Source organism: Typopeltis vanoorti, chromosome 26 (assembly GCF_054136105.1).
Source record: "Typopeltis vanoorti isolate ZY-2024b chromosome 26, IOZ_Tvanoo_1.0, whole genome shotgun sequence".
NCBI lineage: Eukaryota > Metazoa > Arthropoda > Arachnida > Uropygi > Thelyphonidae > Typopeltis > Typopeltis vanoorti.
Genome location: NC_143574.1, coordinates 9,941,724 through 9,957,261, shown reverse-complemented (window position 1 = coordinate 9,957,261; position 15,538 = coordinate 9,941,724). Strand labels below are relative to the sequence as shown.

Below are 15,538 nucleotides of genomic sequence, written 5' to 3'. Positions count from 1 at the left end.
CGTGCATGGGCACTGTGGAACTGCAGCACCCCCCCATTTTTCTCGATATATAAATATATTTATTAATTTATCTATATTTGCTTGTAATATTTGATTTTATCATCAACAATCCTATACAATTCTCTTATTTTGTATAAAAAATAATAAATATCCATCTTGTAGCAGCACTGTGTTTACCACAGTGTCATATTGCTACGGGCGCAAGCATATGCACGTCATAGTGAGATGCCAGCTATTAGCGTCATGCGGCACTGTCCGTCGCGCAGTTCCACTGTTGTTTATATGCAGTTTGCGCCAGTAGTAGAGTGTTCGTGGTGCTTATCGTGTTTACTCCGTCTCTTTAAAGATTTGGACATTAGAATTAAAGACATAACATTTGTTATAGTTTTTATTTTAGAACATTATTGAGGTTATGATAATGGATTTTATTTTTAAGTAATTTTGAATTCTACCGAACTGTATAATTTTATCGATAATAAATAATATTTTTTCATGTTTAATTTGTTTTAATTTTTACCATAATTTTGATATTTTATCGAAAGTTGCGGCACCCCCACGATTTCAAGCCACGAGCCGCCACCCCATATTACAGTATTTTAATAAATATACTGTAATAAGTAAAATTTGCTCTAGGTGTGACCTCACCACAATCTGGACAGTTTAGTAGTTTCCTGTGTTATCATAATGATGGGTCACCACTACTTATGACACTAGGATAATCTTAAGTATATAAAATATTAACAGTTTTTTCAGTTAAACCCTGAAATAAAAGTAGCTGCACTTCAACACAGATTGATTACACTTTCTTACACTAGACGCCACTTTGGTTAAACAAAATATTATGGTAACAGTCCATACGATCACTGGTTAGCATATCACAAAATATCCTCAAAGGAAAATGGTCCCATTTTGAGATTCTTGGCAGTCCAATCCACAAATCGCTTTTTACACTGATTAGCTAGGAACACAAGCGCTTTATTTACAATGCAAACATGAGGAATGCAAGCTGTGAGTACAGATCGATCCTCTGCATAGCCATTCTGGCTTTATGATTCACAAGATGATCCTGTGATTGTCTCATAACTAGGTTCACATTAACTCACCAAGCTACATTAGATCTTTTGAGTTCAACGTTTTGAGTGCGGACCAAACACGTTTAAGTTTTCTTCCTAAGAATCTTAAGAGTTTGATTTACTTTCGAAGTTTGGGGAAGATACCTTCATAGTACGTTTCTCATCGATCATCTAATCCTTGTACCTTTGGTGCTTGTTTGAGTCAACAAGGACTAGCAAGGGTTTTCGGTATATTTGGATTCACTTTGGAAGCGACGTATAATAGTCCAAGACGTCAACAAACATGATTGCCAAGACAAAGTCCAAACACAAGGAGCAGGCCAATGGATAGTAGGATCACGGACGACTTATGTTGCACAGATTTGTTCGTTCGATCTGGGCGAGGACGACCTATAACATAAAAAAAGAAAATAATTTATTTTTAAAGTAAAAGATTTATTAATTAAACTTTAAAAAAATAGAAAGCTATAAATGTTCCAAAATAACAGACAGCATTTATTAGAGTATTTTGATGGTCACAGAGATCTGCAGAAAATCGAAATTAGAAGGAATGTTGCATATAAAAGAAGAAGGGGGCTCATCGGCTTTGTATTACATACAAAGAATACCAAGTGATCATAAATATGATGACAAATATGAGCTGATATGACATCAGCATGAAAAACCTAACTAATAGAATGTACATTTTATTATTATTTTTTTAAGGAGACATTTACAATCAATAGGAACTCATAACAATAACCTACCCTACATGGAACCACTTGCAACTGCCCATTTCACCAAAAATCATCGATGACTTAACTTCATCGCTAATGTATGCATTTGTTCCAACACTGTCCTCATTATAGTGTATCGAGAATTGTTAATAAAAAAAATAATAAATAAAAAGGTGATGGGATCTATTATTGTCAAAGGAATGAAAGAAAGTTGAACCGCATTGTGTTTGGCCAATAATATCAACATTCGACCCCATGTGAACTATTACAACAGCAATGATTAGCATAGGATCTCTCTCGTGTATTGAATATTTTCTTACCTGTGATAGGCTTCCATGGTTTCGTGGTGGGTTGCTCTGTGGCTGTCTGGTACCAGTATGGGTCTCGTGCTGTAGGCCTTGCGGGCACCAAAATAGGTGGTTGAGGTGGGAGTGTCACAGGACGCCATGGGGGTCGCACGGGAATGAATGTTGCAGGAGCAAGTTGGGGACAGGAAGCTGAAGATAAAGAAAGAAACACAGGGTTACCTTCTCACAAATATAAGAACAGAAAAATTGATTGTCACAGCAGCAGCCAAGGTTATTATCAACAATAGAACAACTGGTGTTGGTTTTTGCAAATTTAATACTTGAACGACTTCAAATGACACTTACACTGCTTCATAATCTTCATTCCGTAGATCAGAGGATCTTCTCCTCTGATGCAACTTTCTCCCGCTTCTTTTATAAATGCTTCGTCTCCACTGCGCAGGACTTTCCCTGACTGGAAAAAAAAAAAGGGGGGTTAGTTTTACCAAAATATGCTAAAATGAAACATAAATATATAACCATGTTAATACTAATAAGTGCTATTATTGCCCTATAGTTTTTTTTTTTTTTTTTGTACGACTGTCTTAAGATAAGGATAGTGGCAATACGTACACTGTTCGAAAGCTGTATGCATTTGATATAGCGCAAAAGTTTAATTTCTCGCTTTTGGAATCATCTCCGTCGATAGTCATGCATTTTTCATGTCTCAAATACACGAGATTTTATAAAGATGTAGTCGATTAGAAATGCTTATATCTCTAAAGATATATTCGTAATGTTCGTATGTTCGGGCTTCTTGAGACAATCTTGCATAAATTAAGATGTCAAAACACATCAGATTACAAAAAAAAAAAAAAAAAAAAAAAAAGGTAATTTTTCTATTCTCACCATTAAGAAAAGATATTCTTGGCATCGTTAATAAAAAGATATCGAGAAAAAAATTTAAATTCAAAAAAAGGAACTTACAAAGCACTGAAAGCCGCCCATGTCTCTTCTTTGGGTGTACGTATAAAGAACTCCAGCCTCTTCCCAGCTGCCCAGACAACGATATTCTCTCTCTTTAAAAAAATAAAACTTTTCAGTCAATAAACAAACATAATAAATACTAGTCTCAATTAATATTACTGTAAATTAGCGATTCTCAAACTTTGATCCTCAATTCGTGAAAATATTTGAATTTTTTAGCACATTAATTAAATTTATTTTCAACTTGATGTCACAGAAAAAATAAAAACTTGATATTTTATTGAGATTTCTAAAGTTTGAGAATCGTATTTAAATTTCAATAGAAAACGATTCCTATACTATCTATTATAATGTGGTACGCAGAAGCAAAGAAACCCTAGGCGTCTTAGCATCGACTTGGGCTCAACAAAGATAAAAGTTGATTAGTACGCCTGGTGCAATCTAAACAATGCCGACCATTAGGGGTGGTACAAGGCCCTCTCTTTGTAACAATAATCGCGTGATAGCCACGCGAATATTGTAATATTCTTTATTAGGAAACGGGAGACAAATAATTACCAGCATTCCAAGCTGTTATCTCCTGTATCGTCTGGCTAGTTACTTTCAAGAACGCAGATGGAAATCACGTTCGATGAGATAGCGCGTATCTAGTTTTTTTTTTTATTTTTTAAGCTCTCCAAGGCAGTTTGGAAACACTAAATTAGTATGTTAATTCCATAACAAAGAACTATAATGAATTCATAGACGAGTCCTGGATACATATAATCCAAGGAACGAATAGGTCAGCGTTAGTTATAATTCTTTCCGCTAGATAGCACCACTGATTGATGGCGATAGTCAATCCTCAAACTCAATTGTTTCCGTTTATATACACCTCTTAAAGGAGGGGGGGGGGGGTGCTAATTGATAAAAATAGAATAGACACCATCAGCGCAATGCCCCTAGACATATCAGCAGAGGCGTAAGGACTGAAGTGTATCAATATCATCAGATCACGTCCCCCAACATGGGTAAGGCTATGGATAGTAATATCAATGTAAAGGAAAGGGCGTGAATATTTGTTAAAATTATTACTATTTTTTTTAGTTAATATACAATGATCAGAACTTGTGTTGTAAATCTACATCTCGTGATAAAGCGTGCAACGTGCTAAGTGAAGCAAGTGCCAGACACGCTTTAACCAACAATGAGTTCACCGGTGCACTTTTCTATCTAACAAAGCTGCAAGTGAATTCGCTAAAATAGCTAAAATGCAAGTGCCAGTGCTACTTAAAGTGATGAATCAATAAACCTACTTTCTATTCGAATATCACGTCGTTGATGAACGAAATAAACAGAACTGTGCACAGCGACACGACGAAAGCCATATCTCCATGCTGTAAATAAAAATCGGTTGGTTTGAGAATAGCAAAGCAACTGCTTGGGTCAATAAATAGCGCACACGTTGGTTCTTGTAACAAAAAAAAACAAAGTATAGGAAAAAGCAGAAAAATATCGCGCTAGAAGAATAAGGGAAGATATATATATATATACAGGGTGTTCGGGATAAATTTGACATATTTATAATTAATTATATTTTTCCGTAAGTTACATGTATTAACACACACTTCTCTTCATTTAAAAGTTTGGACCCTTCTTCATTCACATACAAGATGTCAGAAAGGATGGATAGCTGGAACCCACCTGAATCATGGAAGAGAATAACTTGTATCATGATGATTCGTGCCCGCCATCAAAATAAGGATATTACGACTGCTGCCCAATGCTCCCTGAATACAGTAAAAACAATCAGGCATGAACTAGAGACTTGCAATGGTGACTACGAGGATGTAGCAAGAAGAAAGATCCCTAGCAGACGATCTGATTGCGTTCATACAGCAGAATTCCTCGCAAATCTGCAGGAACAGGTGTTGAAGAACCCTGGCATTGGAATTCGGGCTTTGTTCGTGGAGTTGCTAACTGTAGTCAAGCCCTGGATAACAAGGGTAGGCAATGGTAGGCCGTATGTATGGCAGCAGGATTCGGCCCCTTGCCACACCTCTGGGAAAAGTCAAAAATGGTTGTCTGAAAATTTCTACGACTTCACCAGTCCAAATGTTTGGCCTCCAAACTCCCCAGACCTTAACCCCATGGATTATTTTGTATGGGGCGCAGTTGAAAAAGACACCAATCGCACTTCCAGTAATACAAAAGCCCAGTTAATGGATAAAATTAAAACAGTTTTTGCGGCCCTTCCCAGGGAGACTGTAGCATCAGCTTGTTCGAGGTTCCGAAGCAGAATTGAAGCTGTGATCGATGCTAATGGTGGTTATTTTGAGTAAATCTTGTTGATAGTATTGTAATTAACTCTGCCTGTAATGTTTTTTTGTCAATTCATTAAATTTAATAGATACAAAGAAGATTTTCTTTTTCCTTACGAAACTGTCAAATTTATCCCGAACACCCTGTATATTACTTAATAGAGAGATAAAGATTGACACATGCTACTTATATAAGAACATAGATCGCTGAAGAGACTCATGCCATTGATAGAGGACTAGACTCACCTTCGAAAACATGAGAACGATCTTCACAATTACTGACAGTGTAGAACATAATGTCTGGATTGTTGCAGTCAGAGGATACTTTAGCACACAGGCCTGGAGCTCCAGGGACCATTCCAGTGTAATCACCTGTGATTGGACACGGGGCCATCTGGGCCGTGTGTATCCCTGTAGGGTATTTAAGAGCTGGAATTAAAACACACAGCATGTGATTGGCTTACTGGTAAAGTGTTGTTGCACATGGTTATGTATAACATGAGAGGGGAAAGGGGTGGGTTCCGTATATAGAAACACTGATGGATACATAAATTAATAGTAAATAAATAAACTCACTTCCTTGAGTGACCCAGATCTCGGGTTGAAACTGTTGGCTCTGGCACAAGGATTCGGAATAATGAGGGCTTGGTTGAATACCTACAAGAAATAAAACAAAAGTGATTATTGCTATGTGAGGCAAAGGCCAACACAAACAAATAGAATAATTATAGACTAAAGATATATAAAGGAGATAACGAGTACGTACCTAATTGGAATTCCATCACATTGGGACTTCTCCTTTGCAGCCAGATACAGTTGTAAGCTTCCTCGCCACTGAAATGGCAGTAAATGCATGTTACACAGAGCAACATTCAATTAAAAATCTAATTAAGTTATTGACAAGTGTGTCTTGTAATAAATATTTCGATGATTCAGATCATGATCAAATTCATGTTGGAGATTTAATGGATATCAGCACTGAGAAAGGATTAAAACTAATTTTAATACTTCCAATATTTCGTATCAGTCACAGAGACATCTTCAGGGATAACAAAAAAACTTTATCTAACAACACACACACAAAAGCAATATAGTAGTGAGTGAAAGTAACGTGCTTCCTTGGTGGTTCGCCCTCTATGGGTGTCTGCAGGTGGCCTAGGATGTAAAGAGGGATCTCTGATAATTAATGTTTCCCAAATTTTGGGAAGTTTTATGGAACCGTATTTGTTTAAATTCGGTTGATTCCTGAGTGCAGATGCTGATTCAAAGAACAGTCTTTCTTTTTTGAATTTACTATGGTGGAGCATGGTGTTTTTTTTTTTTTTTCAGGAGATCTGGGTTGTATCCAAAACATGGTCTGCAAGGCCAGATTGACCATAATCGTGATTGCAGATGTATGACGTGTTCTTCTAACCGGATGATTGCTGATCTGCCTGTCAGTCCGAAGTAAGCCAGCTTACAGGCACAAGGTACTCTATGTACACCAGGCATTGAGAGAAGAGGGAGCTGATCTTTGGTGGAACGGATAAGGGTAGCAAGTTGTACTTTTTTTAATGATGTGCCACAGATGTAAGGTATGGCGATGGCATTTCTGAAGTCCTTCTGAAGAGATGATCGGGGAATGACTTGATTATTTTTTTAATTCTGTAATCACTGTAGCCATTGGAAAGGAAGGTGTTGTATATGTGTTTGAGTTCAGTTGAAAGGGCAGTTTCACTGGAACAAAGATTGTGGGCTCTATTGGTAAGAGTTTTAATAATGCCATATTGCTGAGAGGGGTGGTGGTGGGAGAGTTTATGAATGTATCTGCCTGTATGAGTAGGTTTTCTATATACAGAGAAAGAAAGATTATCATTAGGAAGGAGTGTAACTAAGGTGTCTAGGAAGGGTAAACTATTGTTATTTTGCTTTTCCATCGTAAACTGGATTCTTGGATGTAGACTATTGAGGTGACTGAGGAAGGAATCTAATGTGTCTGGGCCATGAGGCCAAATAGAGAACACATCATCTACATATCTTAACCAGATTGAAGGTTTGAGCCGTGCTGAGTCTATGGCTCGTTTTTAAAAATTTTCCATGTAAAAATTGGCAAGAGGGGGGCGGGAACCCATGGCAGTTCCCTCTATCTGTTTGTAGATTTTGTTCTTCCTAGAAAAATAACCAGAATCGATGGCAAAGGAAAAAAGATCTAAGATGTCAGAAGGAAAAGCGTTTTTCAAGGGTGTTAAGGTGTCAATTAGGGGGTTGGTAAACAAAGAGATGATGTCAAAGCTGACCAATATGTCTGTATTATTTAAAGTAAGATTTTCAATTAAGTTTTTAAAGTGGGTAGAATTTTTTACATAAGATGTGGTAAGACCACTGAGAGAGGTCAGAGAGTTCGCTGGCTGCTTTGACAATTTGTAGCAAGGATCATTAGTGCCATCGACTATGGTCTTAGGAGAGAATTAGGTTTGTGGATTTTAGGTAAACCGTATATACAGGGGGGGGGGGGGAAGAGAACAGAAAGGTTTGAGTTTTTTTTGTGAGGCCAAGAGGACACTTTTTTAAGTAGGTTTTTTTAATTTTTTAACTTGAGTTTTTGTGGGATCGTGTTCAAGTCGTATGTAGGAAGAGCGATCCCGGAGAATAATGTCCATTTTCGATTATATTCTGGATCATTAAGAACGACTGTGGTATTACCCTTATCCCATTTGCAAAGACAATTCCTAAACGTATCCTCAATTAGTTACCATTCACGATTTAAACAGAAGTGTAAAATTCTTCAATTCATTACAAGTTGCGAAGTTAGTTGAGTCCTTACCATTGAGTAACAGTGTAGATGATGAATCGGTCACTGGGGGCTTTGTTATCCCTTAGAATACAACGTGCTGTGAAAGTCTGGAACCGAAAGAAATCTTTAAATGAGAAACTACTGCCATCTACCAACGCATGTTCCCATTGTCCTTGAGTCCACTCAGGAAAGCGACATCTAGCGGTCTCTGCTTCAGCTGGAAGACTACGCTCTGGTACTAAACGAAAAAAGACCAAGCAGATAGCATTTAAACTAACGGTCAGTGTTAAAACATTTATATAAATGTGTTCTCTTTTTAATTGAGAATTTTAATTCATTAAGTTTTAGCACGAAACTGCTGAGGTTCTCTAGATATGGTAGATGATTAATTCGTCCATAAATGCATGCCGTTTTAACCTTTTGCAAATCCTCTTGAAGATGAATAATATGCCAGATTTAAATCGGAATATTTACCTGGATTTAATACAAAAGTCTCGAATCCTTCTGTAGAACTAGTGAGCTGAGTGGCACAAGTGGAATCGGGGCTCAGAGCAACGTAGATACGTCCGGACGCCGGATCTTTGCGGTACAGCTGAAAACAATACAAATTAATTAATTAAAGCTTTTTTAAATACGGCATTGCAATTAGTGCTAAGCTAAAAACAAGTGGAATATGATAACCTTTTAATTAAAAAATAAAAACGAAACAAAGGTTGTCAACATACCCCACATCTGTACTTGGGATCGGAGTCGGAGTTGTCTTTGATATCCATCAGAGCCAAGTAGCGATCCCCATTAGGTCCAGGCCAATCACCGAGGCAGAGAAAACTGACATCTGGCGAGAAACAGACGAACTATCAATGGTTTATTTTAATCAATAATCCAAAGTAATATATTTGTTTTTATAACTGTATTCATTATTTTTTAACTTTACTTTTAGTTTGTACCGATATTAGTAACACGATTCAGTTTTGAGAGAATTCAAAATAGCTTCAAGATCTACTTACTGAATTGAGTAAAAGTGCATTGGCGAAACTGGACGCTCAACATGTTTCCATGAGGACAGTTACTGATTTCCGATAAAGGTTGTTCGCATCGGTATTCTCCGTTGTTCCCAGAGTAAGTAAAACGATAACGACCACTAATCGGACAGAAAAGATCTTGAATGGTAGGAAGAGAACCAATTTGGGGTTTATTAGATCCTGAAAGAAAAAAAAAATAAATTGGTGCAAAGTGTTAAACATTTGAGAAACACAAATAAATTACGTACTATAGGAAAAGACAATATTTACATTGTAAACAGTTGTAAAGATTTACAACGTGAATATTTGTAAACTGCAGAGTAAACATTATAAATATTTGTAAACGTAAAGGTTTTAGTGTAAACGCTTTAGTAAACATTTGTAAACACCCGAAAGGTTTTAGTGTAAACGCTTTTGTAAACATTTGTAAACATCGTAAATATTTTAGTGTAAACACTTTTGTAAACATCCTAAAGGTTTTAGTGTAAACACTTTTGTAATCATTTGTAAACATCCTAAAGGTTTTAGTGTAAACGCTTTTGTAAACATTTGTAAACATCGTAAATATTTTAGTGTAAACACTTTTGTAAACATCCTAAAGGTTTTAGTGTAAACACTTTTGTAATCATTTGTAAACATCCTAAAGGTTTTAGTGTAAACGCTTTTGTAAACATTTGTAAACATCCTAAAGGTTTTAGTGTAAACGCTTTTGTAAAAATTTGTAAACATCGTAAAGATTTTAGTGTAAACACTTTTGTAAACATCCTAAAGGTTTTAGTGTAAACGCTTCTGTAAACATTTGTAAATATTTTAGTGTAAACACTTTTGTAAACATCTTAAAGGTTTTAGTGTAAACGCTTTTGTAAACATCCTAAAGATTTTAGTGTAAACGCTTTAGTAAACATTTGTAAACACCCGAAAGGTTTTAGTGTAAACGCGTTTGTAAACATTTGTAAACATCGTAAATATTTTAGTGTAAACACTTTTGTAAACATCCTAAAGGTTTTAGTGTAAACGCTTTTGTAAACATTTGTAAACATCCTAAAGGTTTTAGTGTAAACGCTTTTGTAAAAATTTGTAAACATCGTAAAGATTTTAGTGTAAACACTTTTGTAAACATCCTAAAGGTTTTAGTGTAAACGCTTCTGTAAACATTTGTAAATATTTTAGTGTAAACACTTTTGTAAACATCCTAAAGGTTTTAGTGTAAACGCTTTTGTAAACATTTGTAAACATCCTAAAGGTTTTAGTGTAAACGCTTTTGTAAAAATTTGTAAACATCGTAAAGATTTTAGTGTAAACACTTTTGTAAACATCCTAAAGGTTTTAGTGTAAACGCTTCTGTAAACATTTGTAAATATTTTAGTGTAAACACCTTAAAGGTTTTAGTGTAAACGCTTTTGTAAACATCCTAAAGATTTTAGTGTAAACGCTTTTGTAAACATTTGCAAACATCGTAAAGATTTTAGTGTAAACACTTTTGTAAACATTTGTAGACGTTGTAAACATTGTAAACAATTCGAATATTTGTAAACAGCAGAAAATTTCTAAACAATATAAATCTTTCTAAACAATTCCCAATTCCAGCATAACAATGTCGTTCTACAAACGCAACTCGTAAAAGTTACAGAGGCAGAAAGTGACACAAAATTGGAAGCCACTGCTCCATCCTGGCGGAGATAATAAGGACGGATGCAGGTTTTAAGATGCGCACGTGGTATTATGCAAATGTGCGATCGCGCGTCCGTAACGAACGAAGGATGCTCACTACAGCGAAACACGCACATTAACTTCACGTCATTAGAGAAACAATTCCACAGGAAATGACACGAATCGCGCGTGCACAACAAGCAGCGACAGGTGATCGCTAATGGCGACCCCTGGAGGACAAGAAACGCAAGCACGAGAGTGTGAGCGACCGGCGCGTGAAGAGGTTTAGTGCATTATTCCAACTCTTTTTTTTTTTTTTTCCTTCCTTCTATGTGTCCAAGTGGAGCATGCTTCAATTGCTAAAAGAGCGGATGTGCCCGCTTATGCTCGGGTCATTAATACAGCAAGGATTTGTCATCGCTAGGCTATTAACGTCTTTCATTGGTAGTTTAAGTGTTTATTCTCTTTTTTTATTGGCTGATTAGGAAGTGGATTTCAAAAAAAAAAAAAGCTGATTGGTTTTCGTCGGTGTTCAAACGTTGGTGTTTGTTAAAGGAACAGCTAAAGATGTTATCAATCTGCTAATCCACTCTTCTGTTTCAATTACAGTTTCAATTTAAGTCTTTTTTTATCGAAAGTTTTGTAAATATTTGTAAACCTTTTATTTAAACTGTAATTATTTCTAGATATTTTATAAACAACGTAAACATTTTATTGTAAACATTTGTAAATATTTTATCATAAACATTGTAAAATTTTGTAAATATTTCTAGATATTTTATTATAAACATTGTAAACATTTGTAAACACTTCTAGATGTTTTATTATAAACATTGCAAACATTTTATTGTAAACACTTCTAGATATTTTATTATAAACATTGTAAACATTTTATTGTAAACATTTGTAAACGTTTCTAAATATTTTATTGTAAACATTTGTAAACATTTTATTGTAAACATTTGTAAACGTTTCTAGATATTTTATTATAAACTTTGTAAACATTTGAACATTTTATTGTAAACATTGTAAACATTTGTAAAGATTTAAAGCATTGCGACGTTTTAGGCGTTTCATTTTCACCTCCTCTCTCTATAACTAAAAATTAACTTAAAAAACTTACGAAATAGCATAATTTCTTTAAATCTTCGCTCTTGAACTGCCCTTTCGTCCGGACAGGTGGCGCGAGCAGCTTCCTCATTAGTGTAACATTTCCCTAAACCTGGAACAGATAAAACAGAACAATAATCAATGTGTGCTTCGATGATTTACAAAAAAAAAAAAAAAAATGCGTTTATGTACGAAACACAGACAGTAAGAGGACTTTATACAGAGCTTAATCAAACATTATGAAGACTGCTTGAATAAAATTTGTTTTATTTTTCGAGCTGGTAATTATTTAAGTTACTGAGGCCCATTGCTTTCTACGGAGCCTGAATCAAACTAAAAAAATGACATTAAAACATAGCTGGTAGAAGTTGCATATTCTAAGTATACATATATGAATTTAGATAATTTGCGAAGTTAATGCCGTTGCCGGCCCAGAATGGACTTTATCTCAAAATAAATATATGTATTGTTAAGCAACATGGGGCTATTATATATATATATATATATATATATATATATATAAATAATCAGTTATATTTGGAAACTTAATGTATACCCTTAGTTGTATCGCATTGTGGGAAATACAATGCCACCCAATTACTGCGAAAGAAATTGTAAATTCTTTGCTCGCAAGGATAAACAGAGCCTCGTTAAAAACACATAAATGTTACGTTAAGATCTATATATAAAAAAAAAAAAAAAAAAAAAATCCGGGGTACTTTCTACAATCACACTTAACTGTCTACGTCATTCCAAGGACTTTTTTTTGTGTGTGTTTGTTTGTTTGTTTGCAAGAATGTATTCACATATCCAACACTGTTTCTTTAGAATATTGTACGCAGATCTATACAACTTTTGAATATGTCCACAGACCTACAAGCTGTAAATACGAAATGGTTATCCACGCCCACCAATGGTAAAAGTAACTTAGCAACTCTTTCTAGTTAACTAGAAAGTAGAACCACAATTTTCAAACATCGAACTGTTTGAAAATTGAGGTTCTACTTTCAATGGTATTAAAATAGGATGCATAAAGTCCTATTTAATGCTAGAACGGTTGAAGAAATCCCAACGAAAAATAATAAATCCAAAGAAGCACTTGATTTCAGAAAGACAGAGGGCGCTAAGGGTGTTCATTGTTATTGAGCTATGACGTAATACACTGAAACTGATTGTAGATATATACGTATGCGATGTTTAAGCCTAATAAATGCGATGTTTGATTGTATAATATAATATATGCATTAGTATATTATAAACTACTTAAATTATCGTACTAAACATTTCAATTAAAACTCACCTTCGGTATGGATCTGGATCACATTAAGAGTTTTCAGGGTCAAGTGAAAACATCGCATACAATCCTCCCCACCAGTCCTGCAAAAGATCACAATTGACACATAAGGACTTTTTTTAATAATAATAAAAAAATAATAAAATAGTTGAAAATGAAAAACGAAGCTAATGACGTCAGAAACAACTTCATTGTTGACTGGTGCATGCGCAGTATGCCATATAGACATTATAACTTAAACTATGCGTACAATACAAACTGCATATTATTGATATGATACAGTTTGTAAAGTGAACTCATCAGGAAATATTGTTACAAGCCAATAGACAGACTTTAAAAAATAGAAATCAATACTTACGTGTCTTTTAATATCACATTGTTTCCCCTACGTCGATGGCATCGTCCCCAGGGGGGTATAGAATCTCCTTCGACTGTAATTTCGGAGTAGGTCACCGTGTTCACCCCATAGGTTGCTGAAGGTTGAGCTTGAATAAGATAAGTACCCTGGAACTCCACAGGAAAATAACACACTGCCGAAGCTAAAGAAAGAGAAAGAAAAAAACATACTTTGTAGGCATCCCTTTTATCGCATCATTAAGTCATTAATACTGCGTAATTACAATCATTAGCGTAATGCTAAAGAGGGTTTCCAGTGCAAGCGTGCAATGTCGTTATTTCTTTCAATGCATCTTTAAATACGGAGGCATTTATGATACGCCCGATTTATTTTCAGACTAAGCCTAAATAGTGGCGTATTTAATTAAATACCTGTATTTATAATAATTTTATTAGATTTTCTAAGTGATTATCTGTAAGTTAGTTGTTGATAAAGAACATAACATGCATATACATATATATTATAATAAACTTACAGAAGTGCAAGTCAAGGCAACTCGTGGTAAAGGTGGAATAACCTCTGATCACTATTCTTAATATTTACCCTTAATGCAAAGCACATTTCCTGGAGGAGATGTATGATGTTATGTATTAAAGGCAAGGGACCACTACCCAGACCGGTTTCGACCTTTATTGATGTACACTCGTGGCAAAGGAGGACTTAGCTCTGATCACTTGCCTTAGTAGCTCCCATAATGCAAAACACATCTCCTTGCGGACATGTATAATGTTGTGCATTATAGGATGGATCACTACCCAGACCGGTTTCAACCTTTATTGAGGTCTCTTCAGTGGGAGTCAGACCCTGAGGTGGTGATACCACCGACATAAGTCTGAGGTGTGAGGCGAAGCAAAAGTTGTTGCAATCGGCTTAGTAGCCATATAAGTTGCTACCACTGTTCCATTTTTTTTTCAACAAAATGTTTGGTATGTTTACCGTATAGTACACCCCAAGTAAAAAACTTTCTACATCTTTCTCTCATCCTAAGATTTTTATTTAATAAGGTCAAAGCACCTTGTGGCAACTCATACAGGTAAATATAAGGTCTGCATTACTTCAACCTTGGTATCACCTCTGGGTCTGGCTTCCACTGATGAGACCTCAATAAAGGTCAAAACCGGTCTGGGTAGTGGCCCTTACCTTTAATGCATAGCATCATACATCTCCGCAAGGGGATGTGCTTTGCATTTGAGGGAAATACTAAGGAAAGTGATCAGAGCTTACTCCACCTTTACCACGAGTTGCCTTAGACTTGAGCTATGTTCAGGCGCAAACTTGACTTTCTTGTCTGTTTGCTTACTTGGGAAAAAGGATTAAAACCAAGTTTATAAAATTTCTTGGTATCTTTAATATATATATATATACATACACACAGACAAATCGGACTAATCACTGTTACGAATTTTTTGAAACGTACTTTATTTTAACTTCCAAATGTTTAATTGGGTAAACAAAACTTTTCAACTGAAGGTAAGTAACCGGTCTCATACGGAGGTGGCGGGATTTCACTTTGCCGAAAACGTGGGTTTATCCTCCTACAAAACCACGCAAACCGGCCAAAATAACACAAGTTAATTACAAACACAATACACTACCTCTTAGGTGAAAAAAAAAATAAATCCAGTAATCTAATATTTGTTTGATTAACATATATAGTGTAATATATATTGTATATAACACTCTTTATATGCTGTGATTACTTATGAAATATACGCCTTAGATCGCGGGACTAACTACGGTAGATTTCGAACACTGAAGTTCGTGAAAGTTTTTTTGTTTTGGTTGTTGTTTTTCTATTGCTGTTAAAATTAAAGTAATTATCTCTTCGACAATTGAACGGAGCCAACATTGGCTTAATCCCAACACTTTAATTCATCATTTCTGGTTTTTAAATATTCGAAGCGAAGGTTATCGTATAACCTTCGCTTC

General features: G+C 35.4%; 1 protein-coding gene across 1 annotated transcript in view; it reads right to left on the bottom strand.

Moving 5' to 3' along the window:
* Positions 1-1,347: 1,347 nt before the first annotated feature.
* The window catches only part of LOC150092313 (uncharacterized), a 48,910-nt gene continuing 34,719 nt past the window's right edge, over positions 1,348-15,538 (bottom strand). The window contains exons 2-15 of the mRNA XM_090414844.1: positions 13,571-13,751; positions 13,219-13,295; positions 11,932-12,030; positions 9,144-9,338; positions 8,862-8,971; positions 8,611-8,728; positions 8,167-8,374; positions 6,130-6,197; positions 5,940-6,020; positions 5,610-5,774; positions 3,064-3,155; positions 2,443-2,551; positions 2,110-2,286; positions 1,348-1,463 (exon numbers count right to left, since the gene is read on the bottom strand). Coding sequence (XP_090270970.1) covers positions 1,348-1,463; positions 2,110-2,286; positions 2,443-2,551; positions 3,064-3,155; positions 5,610-5,774; positions 5,940-6,020; positions 6,130-6,197; positions 8,167-8,374; positions 8,611-8,728; positions 8,862-8,971; positions 9,144-9,338; positions 11,932-12,030; positions 13,219-13,295; positions 13,571-13,751 — 1,796 coding nt within the window. The remainder of the gene's footprint in view (positions 1,464-2,109; positions 2,287-2,442; positions 2,552-3,063; positions 3,156-5,609; positions 5,775-5,939; positions 6,021-6,129; positions 6,198-8,166; positions 8,375-8,610; positions 8,729-8,861; positions 8,972-9,143; positions 9,339-11,931; positions 12,031-13,218; positions 13,296-13,570; positions 13,752-15,538) is intronic.